This window comes from Siniperca chuatsi, linkage group LG14 (genome assembly GCF_020085105.1).
Source record: "Siniperca chuatsi isolate FFG_IHB_CAS linkage group LG14, ASM2008510v1, whole genome shotgun sequence".
NCBI classification, from domain to species: domain Eukaryota; kingdom Metazoa; phylum Chordata; class Actinopteri; order Centrarchiformes; family Sinipercidae; genus Siniperca; species Siniperca chuatsi.
Window position 1 is genome coordinate 11,957,805 of NC_058055.1, and position 18,569 is coordinate 11,976,373.

At 38.3% G+C, this 18,569-nt stretch overlaps 1 protein-coding gene across 7 annotated transcripts in view; it reads right to left on the minus strand.

Annotated features, from left to right (window-relative positions):
- Window positions 1-18,569, minus strand: part of LOC122888501 (disks large homolog 4) — a 70,696-nt gene that overhangs the window by 21,567 nt on the left and 30,560 nt on the right. For 5 of the 7 annotated variants that reach the window (XM_044223015.1, XM_044223016.1, XM_044223013.1 and 2 more), the window contains 2 exons: window positions 15,466-15,627; window positions 7,507-7,563 (listed from right to left, as the gene is read on the minus strand). In XM_044223015.1, coding sequence (XP_044078950.1) covers window positions 7,507-7,563; window positions 15,466-15,627 — 219 coding nt within the window. The remainder of the gene's footprint in view (window positions 1-7,506; window positions 7,564-15,465; window positions 15,628-18,569) is intronic. The other 2 variants (XM_044223012.1, XM_044223014.1) reach the window with 1 other exon arrangement.

Consider the following 18,569-nt stretch of genomic DNA (forward strand, 5'->3'; position numbering starts at 1 on the left):
CACAAACAACTACACAACCAAACTGAACACATTTTAAAAAAACAAAAAACAAATTCACATTCTTTACCCAGTGATCTTTATATGATGCAATGTGAAGTTATTTTTTCACTCAGTCTATTACTCTCTCTCTAAGAGATTTAGGTTGTCATGGGAACTCAAAGAAGAAACACTCACTGTTTTTGCATAGATTATTACAGTGATTTGTATTGTCTTTGAAAACTCCAGAGCTGGAGTCTATATACACTCAGTTGCCAGTTTATTAGGTACACCTAGCTAAAACTAATATAGTCTATTATAGTAATGCGACAGTCGTGCAGTAAATCCTCCCTTCACGAAGGTTATAATCTTCAGTTATTGTTGAAACTGTGAGGTGTTGATTCAACTGTATGGTCATTTTGGAGACAGATTGTATTGCATTATACTGACAGGTGTTTCCATTGTCTTGTCCACCACATTTATATAAATGAGGGTAGGCTAAATAACAAACACCTCTATTATTTTCCTGCTTCAACATGTCAAAACCTGTTCTTAAACAACACCACCATCCCAATGCGCCTTCTCATTATTAATCAAGTTGAGTGATACTAATTATAGCGGCCATTATAAAGAGAAAATACTACTCCACATGAGGAAAAGACATAAACCTCTCCCCCAGCCCTCCACAGAATGTCAGAGCTCGGCTTTAACTGCACACTGTTCGATTATAACAGTGCCTGTGTAGAGCTTCACCATGTAGCTGTGTCCAACGGGCCGTGCTGGTGAACATTACGTCAAATTCATCCTTATCTAGAGACAGAAATAATGAGTATAGCCAGCAGAAATCTAAGCCCAGTGCAGGCAGTTTCCCTGCAGGGATTCTGACAGAGCCCTCTCTCTGTTCTGTCAAGTTGTTCAACGTCGGGGTTGTTAGGATTTACAGTGTTTGGCTGCTCTTACCCACCTATATTTTAGCACCACCTATTCAGCTAACCCGTCCTGTGCCATGTCTCTACAGGCAGCACCACCATCCATCTACACACAGACCTTTTACCTCTTGATGGATTTATATGCAGCAAGTTAAGTGCCAGAATATGCATTTTCAAAGACAATTAAAACAACAGATTCATTTGGATTTTTCTAGTTACACTGATTCCCAAATTTTACTGTCATACAAATGTGTTTTGTATGACTTAATCATTTCCTAAATATAAGAATATATATCAGTATTCTAGCATGCACTGTGCTGAGGCAAGAAACAGAGCAGCAAATGAGTGAAGCAGTATGTTTGAATCAATTTCTTTTCTCCATTAAGAGTTGAATAAATAGTCTTTGTATTGGCAGTTTAGCACTGGAAACCATTCAGGCTCTGTTAAAACTGTCAGGGAATCTGATCAATCTCTACTGCTCAGTGCACGTGTACCTGCACACTGTACGTGCACATTTGTCTGACGCTTATGACCCATTCTGTGCACACACCACTAGTCACTTTCAGTCTGATATTTTCTGTCAAAGGAGGTAAAATAATGCCAAATAAAAATGTCATCTGTTAAGCCTAAGAATATTTAAAACACCAACTGCTGTCTTTGCCTTTCCTGTTGCGATTAAGTGTGTTAAGAATGCGTCTATATCATCAGAGGGGATGATGTCACGTGTTAGCTGGCATTGGATACAAACCAAAGGTTGCATTAGAGAGGCTTTAACGCTACATGTCCTGCACACCTTGCAGCAGCTGGAAAGCCTTTTAACACATAAAAGCCATCCGGTCAATAAGCAAGATCTCTACTTAAATAAACAATATGAAACTATTAATTGGTATGTGTTTGATAAAGGAAAAGTGTACAAAGAGGCACAGACCGATTAAGGCTGAGCAAGGCTGTTAAAGAAATGGAAATGAGAAGACTTGTGTGAAGTGTTTTGTAATGTGCAGCTGTGATTTTTGTGTGTCAGTTTCAATGGCTGGTGATTTAGCTGCCCGCCTTTGTGCTTGTGTGTGTGGGATTTAGTGCAGAATGTGACATAGGTTAATTTGGACATCGCATTATGCACATTTCTCACTTATTGGCTCCTTATTAAATCCCACATATATCTGTGGAGTGCAGGAAAAGGTGGTGGCATTCGTGCATATGTGTGTGTGGGTTATGGGGTTGTGGAGTTGGTGGTCACCTAACAGCCCAATGTTTGTTGGAATATTAAATGAAAGAAACTGCAGCTACACACCAATAGAGGAGGACTCCCAAACATTACCCCAACACACACACACACACACACAGCAGGATTTGATTAGTATCACCAGATTTGTTTACTCAGGCTCACTATGATTAAAATATCTATCATGGGCCTTAAGTGCAGCCATAGCCTTGGCCTGATTTTTCTTTCTGTGCAGATAAACAAAACAAAGCCTTGGTACCACAATAATAACATAATCAAACACACTCTTCAAGCACCACTTCTGAGCCGCCAAGCACAATGGCATTTTCATACAGACTTCTCAAATATATTGAGGTACAGTCATAGTAAAAAAGAGTAAACATGTTTAAAACATGCCTACCATCTTATGATGTCGATGTTTCTTGGTTTTCCGAACATTTTTGAGGAACCGGCAGCCCATCTTTTTGGCGTACCACACGGACATGAACATTCTGCTTCAGTCCCGAAACATAAACCGTGGTTGATACTGGGAGCAACTCCTGCTCACCTCCCAAAATGACATACACACCCACCAAGTATGTGGCTAGGATAGTTAGAGCACGCTCTAGAAGTTTCTGTTTTCAACAATACCACAAAAGCATTATTGCAAAGTGAGCCATTAGGTCTAGGCCCTGCCATAACAGTTGATCAGAAACCACAGAGCGTCCAGATTGCCTCAATTAAAAGATATCTCTTTTAACTTAACACATGCCCTTTCAGCTTTGCTTTACTATCAATTTAAATCAAACATAATACAAAAGCATAGCATGCTTTAGACACAGGATACACCATTTATACAATTTTAAATCCAAAATCACAGAAAGAGCATAGCCCAGTAAGTGTCTTCCTCTGGTTGAGTCGGCTGAGCTGGAGACTTCATTTGAGGAAACCCAATACCATTCTCCAAACCAAGGCTCGAGTTATAAAAATGACTCATCGCTGATAGGGCTCATTATTATCTGTGAGACAGTCGTCCTGTCTTCAGAAATCACCCATCCAGAGTAAAAAGGAGCATTTACAAAACAGATCCTTCCATCCTTCGCCATCTGTGGCAGTGGACTGCGATAGCGGTGCCTCCCTGCTACTGGTCTGTGCTCAGTGAGAATGCAGTTCATATTTTCTGCTGCTACTGTACTGTACCCCTCCCATCCCCGCTGCTCAGGGAAAGAGGAGCGAGCAGGAAAGTTTGATGGCAATTACTTAGCTGTCTCTCTGTATAATGTCGACGCTGGTGATGTGAGAGGGGGAGGAATTATACTTTGGCTCAACTTAGAAGGACAAGCAGCTCAAACTGGCCTGACTTGTCCTAGGGAGCACTTGAAGCTGAGAGGGGGCTGATGGCCTGCAAGCCCCAGTTCTAGTCAGTCAGCCAATAGTGAAACCTAAACAGTACTGGCAGCGAGGGTGGAAAACTGTAACTTGACATCAGATCATTTTAGTTTGTCATCTGTGTTTTTCTGTTTTCAGTTTTCCAAGGTTGTCGTTAATAATGTGTACATTTTTTCAAAACAAACATCGTTCACAAATAATGCAAATACTTGCAAATCCAAATCCTCCACATGGAACCTTTCATGTTTAGTAAGGATCATAAGAAATCTTTGCAAATATTTTACAGCAATTTGCCTTAAAAACAAAAAGCAAATTACAGCATTTTTACTTTGATTTAAACACAGTAAAATGTTCCTCATCTCATCAAAATCAAACGTTTTGAAGCAATGTTAATCTAAAACCTTTTATGAGGACTGTCATGACAGTCCTGCTTAAACCTTATGGCCCTTCTGCTGCCAACGAATCCAGCACCATGAACAGCAAAACACTTGAAAGACAGTGAGAGTAAAGAATGGGCAGGATGTTTTGAAAGGGAAATTACATGTATGTAATCACATATATATATTTTTTTCTCAAATCAATTATGAAATGGTGGATGTAGCCTTACGTTGGCACACTACTTACACAGGTTTTTTCACAGCTCGCTCGAGCTCTCTTTTTGAAAGACAGATGGATCGACAGGCGTGTATATATATGCACACACACACACACACACACACACACACACACACACACACACACACACACACACACACACACACACACACACACACACACAAAGGCATGCCCACTGAACAGACTTATGTAAGGACATGCTGAAGGACAAGCTGTCAGCTGACGTTCTCATTTTGTTAAATAAAATTCCTCGGTCTACCTATCTAAGAGCCTCTCTATCTGTCTTACTCCGCCATTCAGCCTGAACAGCTCTCTCCTCCTCTTTTTGCATGCGTACATATTTTTTTCCCTCTTTCTCTCTCCCCTCTCCTTCCCAAAGGACCTGAGCTTCTGCTGCACTGTAATTACACCGAAGCTGCAGGGACATATTTAAACATTTATTAAAGAAAAGTAAAGAGGACGGAGAAAATGAAGATAGAAACCAAATACCAACCAGACAAGAGTGCAGGGCAGACCGGGGAGGGTATAATGGAGAGCTCTGGGGGAAACACTACAGAAAACAGTTATTGAATCCTTACATTAAAAGCCTCTGATTGCCTTTTTTTGCTAAGTGTCAAACACATATTAGAGGCGTTGACTGTTTTGTCTGAAGAGGATTTGTGTGAAAAGTATTATGTATAGGAACAGTTCGGTAGTTAGAGAGGAGAGAAAGTGATAGGCATCCTTTTTCATTAGGAGAGACAGAGTGTAACATAAACTGGGCGGTGGGGGTCTTCAGCAAGCACTTTGTGCCTGCTGGTTCTCACTCCCGGCTCGTCAGGTGAAGGATAAATGGCAAATGTGTTGTGTAATATTTTCAGCTCAAGAACTCCAATCTTTTAAGATAAATGTACCTTATGCATTTCCAGGAAGAACCCCCCCCCCCCAGTTTCCTTTAGAATATTTTTGGGACAGATCTCTGTCAGTGAATAAAGTCAAAGCGCTGCCTCGGGGGTCGCTAACGTGTGAGTGAACCTCATCCAAAATATAGAGAATGAATGGAATTTTAAAGACATAGATTGGTTTTGAGGGACAGTGAGTGACCTAGACACACACACACACACACATTTACATTCATTTAAAAAAAAAAAGTATTTATATAGTTACTTATTTGTATTTGAATTTTTTTAACTGCAAGTCTACATTTTTTTTCTATTTTTTACTTATCTGTATATATAACAGCAAAATCACAATTCTTCTGTTTATGTAAATGTTTTTTGTTATTGTTGTTTTATTTCACACTTGCTTTGGCAATATAAACGCCTGTTTCCTATGTCAATAAAGCCCTTTTGAATTTGAATTTGATTGGTTTTGGAGGTAATTGTGGTAAGTCACACACACTCAGTCACTGCCTTCTTTTATGTCTACATGTGAAGTTTGAAGGAATCTTGAATGCTGAATTCAGCTTAGCTCAATAACTAGATGCCTATGGGATTTACCGCAAAGGTAGGGATATATATATGATGTGATATATAAAAGCATTTATTTGGATCTACTATTTGCTGTCAGATAGAACATGAACTCGCAGCAGCAAGAATAGCCCCCAGCGCATGATGTCACAACAATTTATGTAGCCCCATAATAAAAGGAGGACATGGTAAAGCAGACTTATAGAGTCATATAGAGTAGATGAGGTAGAAGGATCAATTAATATGAGCACAGATCAATATTAAAAGTTCTGTGCAGTGTGGAAAAAAAATCATTTCTAATTACATTATGCCCTAAGTTTAAAAAAAAATAATTGATGTCATTTGAAGCGAAAGCACTTCTTAGCTAAATCATGTACATAACCCAAAGACCTCCTCTTACTTTGCCAAACCATTGCAGTGCTTCCAGAGACAATCCTACCCATAAATCAATGGGGCCTGGAGTGGTACTGGCAAACCCCACACCATTAAAGCAATAAAGAGACAGCCTGACGACACCACCTACACATCAATGACAACCACACGAGCACTACACCAGCTGCAAAGACATCCACACACATAGGTGTTACTGCAATGCATCTTGGAGACAGGACATACTTTACTCAACTAGTGTAGAAAATAGAAGGCATGCATATGCAGAATGAAGTACTTATGTATACATGTGATGGAATGTATGCAAACACATTTTTCTTACTGATGACTTCATGCTGAAGGGTGCAGAATGCCCCTTATGTTAAACAGTTTAATTATAAGCAGGCGCTATTAGACAGGGGTGTGTTCAAGGTCAGCGCAAGCAGATAAAGACAAGAAATGATGTATAGTTACAAGAGTAACTACTTGTTCAACAGAGACGGAGAGACTGAAAGCCAGATTTTATAGTCCACTCCTTCCAATGAGCCTTTCTTTTCCCTTTTAAAAATAATTCTATTCAATTACACTTCTAACTAGCTTTTGCATTCAGATTTTCCATTCAATTTATAGAGTTTATACATGATAAGTTGCTTGTTGTTTTTTTGTATGAATTCCTTTGCCATTCTCTCTATATATTTTTTTGCCTTGCAAGACAGACAAAATGTTTTGAGCAATTCATGGCGCGTGAGGCTATTGCAACCTGTCTGATCATAAAACTGTTTTATTGAGAAAGAAGCATAGCCATCTTTTCAAGGTTATGAAAGTCACTCTGCACGGTTTAACACTGACACCTACAGGTTTCAGTCTGTCCTGCAAAAAGATTACATCTGTCTATCAAACCCTCATGCTATATGCCACCTTCAACATAGCACTGAAGCTTTAACAGTGACACACATTACAATTATTTTTACTCATGTCTCACAGCATCATGCGTACTTTTCCACTGATTTACATATTTCAGGATAGGATTTTGTGTGCGTGCAAAATCCAGCCCAAGAAACTGATTCTAGAAAAATACCATTTACACTTCTTTACACTGAGGATCCACAATGCATATTTTTTGATACATTCACTGCATAGCAGCTTAGGTGCAGGAATGCGATAATATCACTTTTTGTGTTAGAACATGGAAATAGAAATATGAATACAACACAGGAATTCAACATTATACTGTGATGGAAGCACAACATTTTCAGTTCCAGTCATGTGATGTCAGGCACAAGAATAGTCATTGAGTACAAGTACAAGAACAAATCTGTCAGACAAAGGGGATTTGAATGACAATGAGTATAAACAGACTGATATCATCAGAAAACAGATGACCTCATACTCTGGCAGTACAGATAAAATGGCGTTGAACGGGGCAGCTGTCTGTCTGCAGTCAGACAGCCAAACTTTGAGTGACACCAAATTCAGCAAAGAAAGGAAAAGAGGACACAAATCAGACTGATGAAGATGACTGATGATGATACTGGTAACTTTCAGGGTGACGGAGCGTCACGGATTGCTGTGCTCTTACCAGTGTAGAAACAGCGGAGGTGTACATTGGAGTGTGTCCCGTAGACATCAACACAGGCTGCAAAACAACAGAAGGGAGAGGGTAATTGTGCAGGGCATGCAGATGGGTACAGGGGGAAGAACAGTGGGTACCACTTTGTTGTTTTTGTTAGTTTTTTCCTCTATCAGAGGGGATGCTGACAAGTTAATCTATGACACACATTCACATCTGGGTTCATAGCAGAGGTCCACCAAAACCAGGTTACCAGAACTGATACCAAGGACCAAGTTTGTCAAATATGAATGTTAATACTGAAGTTTAGTATTAATAAAATATATAATAAGTTTTTTTCTATATGCTTTGAATATGATGAGAGCTGATTATATATTATATGTAATTATACTGCAATGTTTAATACATGATATGCACAAAATCATAGGGAACTTTCAGCAGTGTACCATATAGAAAGCATATAGTACAGTGTTGCATAAAAGTACAGTGTTGCATAAAATCTGTATACACAGATTGGGGACACCCAAGGGAAAACAAACTGGCTCTTTTGTATTTTTACAATATATATAGTCTAACCAGAACAATTAAACAAACGAGTCGTATTTATTAATATGATCATATTATGCACTGACTGTTAAATAGTAAACCACAAATTAAAAAAATGGCCAATAATAGAACAGAAAATACACAAAATAACATATGCTTGATGATATAGCACCTCTTTCCCCCACTAGTCATTGACAGTTTATTGATGGACTGATAAAAAAATCAATTAACCAATAAAGAACAGTGGGATCATTATGCCTGTTAAAGCAGAAGCTGTAGCTACTACTCTAAACAATACACCCTGTGCCTATGAATTTTACAAATAGCAGCAGTGCAGCATTTTCACATGTCAGGAGACACTTCCTCCCACTGGAAAAGTTTTATATTGCAGCAGAGCACGTCATTAAAGTATGAATGTTGGGACAGCTATATTTGCTGATCCAAGTAGGACTACCTGGGAGGTGGATTCATGCTGATCCTGATGTTTACAGATACTATCTGTGCGCCTCTCTTTCCTAATATAGACATGGCCTTCTATTAATGGCTCCACTGGAGACATTTTGGACTTCAGTGCCTTGCTCAATGGCACATCAGCAGTAGTTATTGCATTAACAAAGATTAGAGCATTTAACTAGCACAAATGTATTCACACTGCCCCCCTCAAGACTTTCCTTGCAGGTGAATAGGTTCAAACAGGCAACCTTGTGCTTACAAGTCAACTTTCTGCTGCCAGCAACCAGATACAAGCAGGGAGAGGGGTGCAGGACATGGAATGTGTAGTGTGGAAAAAGGGAAGGAGAAGCATACAACTAATAAGAGATGTGAATGTGAAACATGGGAAAATGGGAGTGATGCAGGCCAGGGTATCCACTGAAGTTACTCAACACATCACACACTAATGAACCGGGTCACAAAACCAACCAAAAATGTCAAGACTGAGCCCCCATGAGGTCATCATGACACTGTATGAGGAATGTTTGCCCCTGCACTGGCGATACCAGTGCAGGGGCAAACACACAAGTGCAGATAAACCAGCCACCACCGTCATCATCATCATCAACCTTACTCTCATTATCAGAATCATCATCATTGTCAACAACTCTTTTTCAAAATCCTCATCAACAACAGAGAGCAAAAAACAACCCTCATAATCTTCATTATCATTATCCTCAGATTTAATAATCTGTTACACTATGTAATTATAACTCATCACGCATAAAATGTTAATATATCCCTCATGCCATATCTGAATATACAGTATGATCACGATCACTGACACGAGGCTGAACAAAAAAACAAAATGGCTCCAACAGTGTTTGTCCACAGTCATCCATCAGCCTGGGGTTGAGCTATATTGATTGTCTTCTTTCCTTCAATAATGGCTATTTTAGCTTCGATAAAAACAGTATAATTATGCACCAAATGTCTTATTTACATTTGAAAAAGTTTTAGAATAATTAAATGATTAAAACTTCCGTTTAGTCGATGTCCCCACAGTGTTGCATGACAGGGGAGAATACTGTTGTAACTGTTTTCCCCCAAATACTCTTCGATTTTTAATTTGTTTTCCAGTCCAGAAAAGCGTAAGTGACCCTAGATAATTTTTTAACCACAACAATTGGGCAACTGGGCTCTAAATATTTTGGGAACCTGTTTTTCTTTGGGCCCTCTGCAGTCTCCTCAGTGGTTAGATTGAATAGGTTTAAACTGATTTGTCAGTCCATATGTTGAGCTGCTATTCCGTGATCCAATTCCAACAGTGCTAACCCTAGACCAACCTACTATTTCTATTGAAATAATAGATAGATATAATGAAGTTTTAAGAATAGATTTGCTACACTCCTGTTAATTCCAGCTTGTTAGAGGCATTATTGTGCACTTGACACTGAAACAGGAACCTGTTCCTATTTAAATCTGCACAGATTTTAATACTAAGCTTCCAATTTCTTTTACCAATGCCTGCTGATTTCTTATATTCTTATTTAACTGATGCTCAGAGGTATCTTTGTGTCTTTCTGCCCTTTCACTTGTCAGTGTGGTTGAACCATTGTACAGCGTTTTGTTCTCCATGTACCAAACATTCCTTTTTTTTTGCAAACCCTTCATACAAAATAACATTTATTTGTAAAGCGGACTTTCTATAACCTAAAAGCATGAAAGACCATTCAAAAATGTTCCTCTCAGCCATCTGACTGTACCGAATCAAGCTTTTGTGGCAGGCAACCCCAAACTTTTGAGCAGTAGTGTGTGTGTATATGTGTATATATATATATATATATATATTTATTTTAACTATTCAAGGATGCAGACCACTGACATAAAATGATGTAAACAATTCACTTTGAACTAAGTGATCCCAGACCTTCATACTTCACAGTGCATTCAGTTCTCCCTGAAGAGAAACACAAGACTTCATAAATAATGGCAGTATTCCAGAAATAGAAATAGGGCCAATCCTGGTTCCCAAAACACTGTGAACAACATCAACATGCTCCCTTTCATGTGATAGGAAAATAAATATCCTGAAGATGGAATTTTGTTGCGGTGTAGGTATCTTAATAACAAGGTACAAAGTCATTTATTTATCATTTTACAACACAAGGTAGTGCAATGAAATGAACTTGTAGTCCCTTCATGCTACACACATAGAAAATAACAGATAATTCAATTTATATTAGAATAGGGTAAAATATAAAATAAATTAAAATAAAACATTATAATAAAACATGTTATTCTTGCTATTTTTATTTTTTATTTTTTTATTTGCTAATTTTAATTTCAATTACTTTCCCCCACCACTTCATGTATTGCCTGTTTATAAGACAGTTTTGTATCTCACTCTAAAGTTTTGATTCAGTATTATGTACGAACATACTGAGCACCAGACAGAAGTGCTTTTGTGGTATAAAAACAGCAAGGCAGCAAGAAACCAACCATACTAGATTCTTATAGATAGATCTGTCACTGTCAAAGATGTTCAAGCTTAGTTTGCATTTGGTGTTTCCTTGTGTCACATTAATCGGTTTGTGAATGAATGTAGTGCTTTAGATGCTAGCACTCAGGTTAACTACATAGTGTGCTTGCCAAACAGAAAAATATGACATGTAACAAAGGTCCCCAACTGGAATCAAAACAGGGATGTTGCGAATAGAAGATAAAATATACATAAAATATAGAAGATTATGTTGTCAAAGCCCCCCCCGACACACAAAGATTTTAAGTCAATCAAATAGAATGTGGATATTATTGGAGCAAATTCTTTGTATTTAGTCTGACTAATTATCAAAATAACTGTGCAAAGGACTGATTATTTTCAGGCGCATGGTGTCAGAAAACCTAGCCTACATCAAGTACAGGACAGGACACTGCATATTACATGACACATGAAACACTCTCAGCCCACACAACGCAGTGGTTTCAGTTCTAAATATGGTGATATGTAATTCTTTTATATGAATTCTTTTGAATTTATTTTTAATGTTATTGCTGATAGGTGGGTAAGACAACATCAAGACCTGAGAAAGCTCCTAGGCCCAAGGGAAGCACACTAGAAAAACCACATGAATAATACGGTGCTAATTAAGGGTACAAAGTCATGTTATACAAACACCACTGACTGATGATGAGCAGTAAAAAAGTTTAATTCCACTCCTTCCTTTATTACAGATTGCTTGTACAAAGGCACCTATCCAGCAAAATGCACTGTCCCCTGAATTCAATGAAACGGTCAGTGACGGTCAAGAATCTTAAGTACAACACAGACGTGTAGTACAGCCAGTAAAATGATTTGGCTGTGCAAAGACGTGACATTAACATCCTGTGGGGGAACTTGCATCCTGTGCATATTGAGAAGTCTTCTACTTTGATGCCTAATGAAGGCTCTTGACGTGTTTGCCTCTTACTAACAAGTTTTGATGCGGAAGTGCAGACTCCCCACGCTTTTATTATCAACGCTGCAAGTAAATATGTAAATATCATATCCTGTTTAAATTAAATAACCAGTTTAAGATATTTTCCCAGACAACAAATCCCATGAAAAGACCAAAACCAACAATGTTAATGTTCTATATTTTCCAAATTCCCCGCCCTGTTTCTGCCACAAGCCCATTTTTTCCTACTGAAGATGCAAATCTTTTGAAACAGGTCACAAATACAAAGTCAGTTCTTAAAACACTGTAGGTTTTAGCAAATGTTACTCAAACAGGAGCAAATAGTGCATTTGTTGGGGACAATTTTCAGTTGCAGAATAATACACATTGTTCCGCTAGTGAGTATTTATGGCAGTAGGACAGTTTATGTGGAATTGACAGTGACATAAAATTGGGAGTTTTTCCTTATCTGAATAGAGTATGTCGTATGCTCTACAGATTGTAAAGCCCTTTGAGACAAATTTGTGATTTATGATATTGGGCTATATAAATAAAATGGACTTGACATATCACCCGGTGCAATGGTGTAGCTCATTGATGTGTTTTTAATAGTTTCTGGACAATAATGGAGGTCTGTGGCACAGAGGAATCAGACTTTGGCTGCTTAGGCAATACTTACTAGTAGGATACGATACATTCATTGTTGGCTTTGGTCTTTTCATGGGATTTGTCAAGATGAAAAATATAGATATCACCAGCCTTACCATTTTAAATGAAATGTATCTGGAGACTTATTACACATACTAACCTTCTTACTTACAATGTAATTATTACTTGGCATAAAATGATATTTCCTGTATGTTGCCTGTTACCTCACTGATATACTGGAATTCAGAATTTCTGATACCACAAGCCTCAGGGAAATGACTGAATGAGTCATGTAATGGATCTGAAACACTGGAGGGCACACATCACATTTAAAAATGTCTCTAAAACAGATTTCAATGGCCTCATAATGGTGGATTTTATGGAAAGGAACAAGTTTCCCTCCCCATCACCATAATAAATGGTGCACCCATCAACCGTGAATAATTACTGATCCCTTGGCATGTGCTGGATGACAAACTCCGCTGGGACAAAGGGAATTAATCAAACCAGCAAGAAAGGTCAGCAAAGGATAGCATGTCTACCCTTCATGAAAGCAAACTATTTCATGTTTTTATAATGTTTTTAGTATTTTATCAAGGTGTTATCATGATGTTTACATTAAAATCCAAAATATGTATTTTTTAGTTCATCTCCCTAACTGTTGCAGTACATCACCCCTAAAATATGCTACAAAATATGCTCTCTGTGTTGTTTGTTCAATAAGCAATAATCTCCATTAAATGAAAACCCAGTAGTCAGCGAGTCATTCTGTTCTGTTCAAGGTGCAATTTGTTCAGGCCCTTTTTAGATGCAAATGAACAGAGAGCAGTGAACGCAGAGACATACACACAGAATCAGATTGTAATACGTAAAACATGTGACATTCCTCACATTTTCTACTATACTCCTGGATTTCATTAACCTGTGTTACTCATGTGATGCACTGATTTGATTTACCAATCTGTCTCTATGAAAGTTAGTCGTGTACACTGTGCCATACTGTATGATTAATTGTTTCTAATGTATCCAATTCCAATACTTTTCAATTTGACAATGTTCCTAAACTGAGCACCCTTTCAGCACCTGCAAGGAGAAATCTCCATGGCCACCACAGCTCATGCTGAACAGGCACTGTATGTTTTAACAGCAGTGTAAAGCACAATAACTCAGCCTCTTCTCTCTGCTTATTAAAACAGAGCATTTTAATTGACATATTTGCTCCTCTGGGACTTCGGTGTACTCCCATGTGGGAAATAGAGAAACACTTCCCCCTTCAAAGCAAATAAATACAGGAACTCTTAAGTCTTAATAGCCAGTGAGGATGTTAAATAACATGTGTGGGCATATGAGATGGATCGATATTAAGTGCGCATTATAGCTTACACATGCTTGCATTTGTAGCTACAGTATGTATTCGTTAATGCACTCCAGGCAATGTGACTCCGCTCATATTCCTACTGATGTCAGCTGTATCTTTTGACTGTGTGACCAGTAGTTCTTGTGTTGTCTGCATCAGTGTCTCCTTCTTTGTCATGGAGCTCTCATAGGTTTGTTTCTCTGCATTAGATTTTGCATTTGTAAGACACTTGTCTTAATTTTATACTGTAAAGAAGCAGCTCAGTGTCTGTACTGGGAGCTGCTGCGATTGTATCTTACATTAGCGTCCACAAAGTTCTGGACTACTCTTTCCACTTCAAAAGTGTACCTCTCCAGTGTCTATGTCTTCTTTAAGTAAATTGAAGATTATTAATCTCATTGGATTACAAAATGAATCATTGGCATTTCTTGCTAAACAAAGACATACAACGTGCATCAATCAGTCCCTATTTGCTTCTGTACCTGCAACTACATGTGCCAATCAGGCTATTTGTTGATATCATTTTTCCTCTACAAAACTAATAATGAGAGATTTTATTTCAGTGTGTAAATTGCAATCGTTACTGCTGTTACACATTATAATCTATTAGGATAAACTGATCTCTGACCACATCCTGAAATGGTTCAGGTAATCAGTTTAATCAATACATCTTGTCAGAACATCAGAACATCTTGTGTCCACTTGCACTTTGATTTTCATGGTGTTAAGCTCTGATATCAAATTGCCTAATATGCATGCTCATGCAGGTGTAAAGTTGATCATGTTGTAAAGGTGCCATGGGCCGGATTTCCTCATAAATACATTATATTCCCATCAAAGTATTTATGTTGAAGAATTAGAATTTCAAAACAGACAATGCATCACTTTAAGTGCAAAGTTATAATAATAATGATAATGTGTTGTAATGAACCACTCGTGTGTGAGCTAAATGAAACTCTTAATAGAAATTTAACAAGCTTAGAGGATGTTATGTCTATGAATGAAGCAAATTAGAATGAGTGAAACCACATTACCATCACTATAAATCTGTCTGATGATTGGACTTTCAGACCTAGCATTTGTATTAATAGCAAACTGGCAATGCATTGTAAGTTTGTCTCATTTCGCTTTAATTTGAAACATTATCACCCTTACTTATCCAATCAATACAATTATCCACTTCTACAGTAGCTACATTTAGTATAATTTTAGAAGTGTTTTTGATCTGCAGCAAAAATGTGAAATATAATAATATAATATATAATTAGACTGCAGAGTGGCTCACAATTTATTTGAATTTGAGGTCAAAATTATGTCACTAATGTCACACTGAATGTACATTACTGTGGTAAAGACATAACTGTGACCTACTGGCTGAGGAATAGTGTGATGCGCTCTGCAACATGTTACAATATGTTCACCTTTGAAGGAAGTGTGTGTTTATTCTAACACAGTAACAGGCCCATTCCTAAGTGCTGACAGGTATTGTGCTTTTGTAACAGTGTTACGTATTGATCAACAGTATACATAAATGAGTGTGTGTCCTACCTTGACAGGAGAGATATGTGTGTGTGGTGTGTAGCCATGTATGGCCTCCATGGCAGCAAGGTTTTTGTCACTCATATGAAGCATCTCGGCACTTTTCCCTGGAGCCAGATGTGCTGGACTGTGCTCCAAGGGGGGCGTCTCCTCATCCTGGTACCTGTACTTCTGCAGACACGCACACACAGACACACAGATACAGACGAGGTTGTTAGTCCCAGCAGGTCTCATGTTTAAGGAGCAGCTATTGGCTGAGTGTATTTTATTAAAAAAAAGTCAAAGGTTGATAATGTTTAAATCACAAACTGTCAGCCTCATTATGGTAACCTTTCATTGATGTCTCATCTCCTTTGAACATAATGGTGTAAATGACAAACCCCCTTCACCAAGGACACAGAGCAGAGTTTCCATCACAGAAGCATCTTTAGCCAAATGTAGGCAATCTATATGCAAATCTCGTATATAACATAACAAGTGTTACGCCTACAAAGTGAAGATATCATAGGAGGCCTCAAAATATTTCTATTGAGCAAAGCGATCGTCCTCCACAACCACATGGAGCAAACAGAGCCATGACTCATAGTGGCTCTACAGTAGCAGATCATGCAGCTTCTTCCTAGTAACCTTACTCCCCTACCGATATCCCACACCTGGGCAGCCTGCCAGCAGCCCACTGTGTTAGCCACACATGGTAGGTTTCATTCTAGGCGTGATGACACAAAATCTGCACACAGCATTTTCCATCACAAACACATCAGAAGGTGAGCAGCATCACAGTGGAGCTCTGCCACACTGTCCTGTAGGTTATCGCTTGTGGTTTTGCAACAAATCTGTACCCTCTTAAAGCCCCCCAGGCTCACAATATGCCCTGCAGCACTGCAGATGTGAAGCAGCCATTTCTAAAAACAGAGAAATTTGAAGAGATCATCTGAATTTTGGCTGATGGCCTGATGGCCAGCTCTGCCACTCTCCCCTCTTCTTTTTTTTTTTTTTTTTTTTTTTTTTTGGAGGCAGACGGAGAGGGAGGTGCATCACCGAGCCCTGTCTCAGACAGGCTGCCTAGCAACCAGAGCAGAGCAGAGATTGCAGTACCACAGTTGGGGCTGCCAGCGTCGGTCCTGGATCACATTACACTGAGACAGCAAGAAAGAGAGGGAGTGAAATAGAGATGAAGATAAAGGAAAAAGTGAGGGGGATGGGTAAAAATGAAAATGTGAGTGAGACCGTCAATAAAGGGAAGCAGAAAACAGCAGCATGGGGGTGGACCAGAGAGAAAATGAATAGTTGTTGATAGCACGGTTCCATAATTACAGGTTGATAAGCAGGAAACAATAGATTTGTCTCTATTAAGCACTGCAGAGGTGAGCATTGCTTTATTAATGTAAACATAGATTAAATATTATGTAACTGTATACCACCAACTTCCTATATACAGTGTAATACGCAACTGAACAACCGCTGGTTAATTAACTCATCTCAATCCTGTCTATATCAGTAAACTCTGCAAAGTAAGATTTGTATTAAATGACAGAAAACATTAATGTAAAACCCTGAAAGATTTGTAAATTCCATGAATCACAGTTCAAAGTAGCCCCCAGCACTTTGCTCTCCACTGCCTCCCCCTCTCCTGCATGACCAACATTCATATTGCCATGTTGCTTTCTGTCCCACTGGTGGGGGATGTGACAGTAAAGCTTAAGATATGTTACAAAGTGTCCTTCTGGAGAGGGGTTTACGTGATTTTCTCTGACCAGTGAATTGTATGATTGTTTCCCAGTGTAGCGCAATAGCACAAAAACACAACTTAATAAAATACAATCTTTAAGAGTCCAAGATTCATTTATTTGGAGGTGAATGAATGCTGTCTGATAAATCCTGTCTTGACTAAAAAGCTGCACTTTGGTATGAGGAGCTGAATTATGACACATGCAAATACTATGGATTCAAGTGACGTAAAAGGAGCAGCCAACATCAATGAGAGGTAAATTTTCTTCAGTCAGTAAAGGGACACTTAACTCCAGGGTATTATCAAAGTTCATTACATTTTTCCAGCTAGTTAATTGCTCATCATTGTATTCACCTGGTGTTCCAGATATCAATTAGTCCCTGATTAGATGGCTAAAATGAAAACAGGCAGCTCTGAGTCGTGAGAACAAAGACAGTGAACTTCTGCTCGAGATAGGTAAATGTTAAGGTGTCCCCTTCTGATGAGTGCAGCAGCAGTTAGTATTTTTCTAGTCCAGAATTTTTTACACAGGTCCATACCTGCAGGATTTCACATAAGCTACACAATTTCACACTAATTCACACAACCTGAAATATTGTCTGATTGTTATAGCTAAAGGCCTTTTGAATGTGCAGCATTTCTTCGATTTGAGATACCCACATTTGAGTGCAGCACACATGCTAACATCAGCACTAGTGTAAGGAGACTGCCAGACAAACAAAAATTGCTTTGTTACAAAGTAATGTTGCACCACAGGTAAAAAGTTCTATCAGAATTCATACAAAAAAGGGATGAATATAAAACACTGATTTATTCTTAGTCTCACACTAATGTCTAAAAATCATGCATGACACGGGTACTGGGAATAGACTGGAATCCCTCATTTACACTATTTCTGTCTGAGCTCTGCACTTGATTTTGTGTCATCTATTAGCATGGTTCTGCCTGAAATATTGCATTTAACTTTACTCTACGTATACATTTTGTTGATAAGTGCCTTTTTGTGCAACTGAAAGCCTTAACTTTTATCATATACTTTAATCTGTCTCAATTAGGTCCTATGAAATCCTGAAAGTGTTATGTTATTGCAATCAAAGACCTTAAAGGTATTACTGTCTGACATAGAATTGAATGATCTGTGCTTAGTTGGTATATGATGAGTTGGCACTATTTTTAAAAGGTATAAAGTGTGCATGGTTTAGTAAATAGTTAGTAGTTTTTTTCTTTAGTCATTCTTGTAATACATAACATGCACTTCCATGTCCACTAACACAGAGCTGGAAATGCAAAACAAACATAATATGATATTATCTGTTTTAATAAACATAACTGGGCATCATATCAATAAAATTTGTTTACCTGGAACCCTTTTCTCACAAGCAGG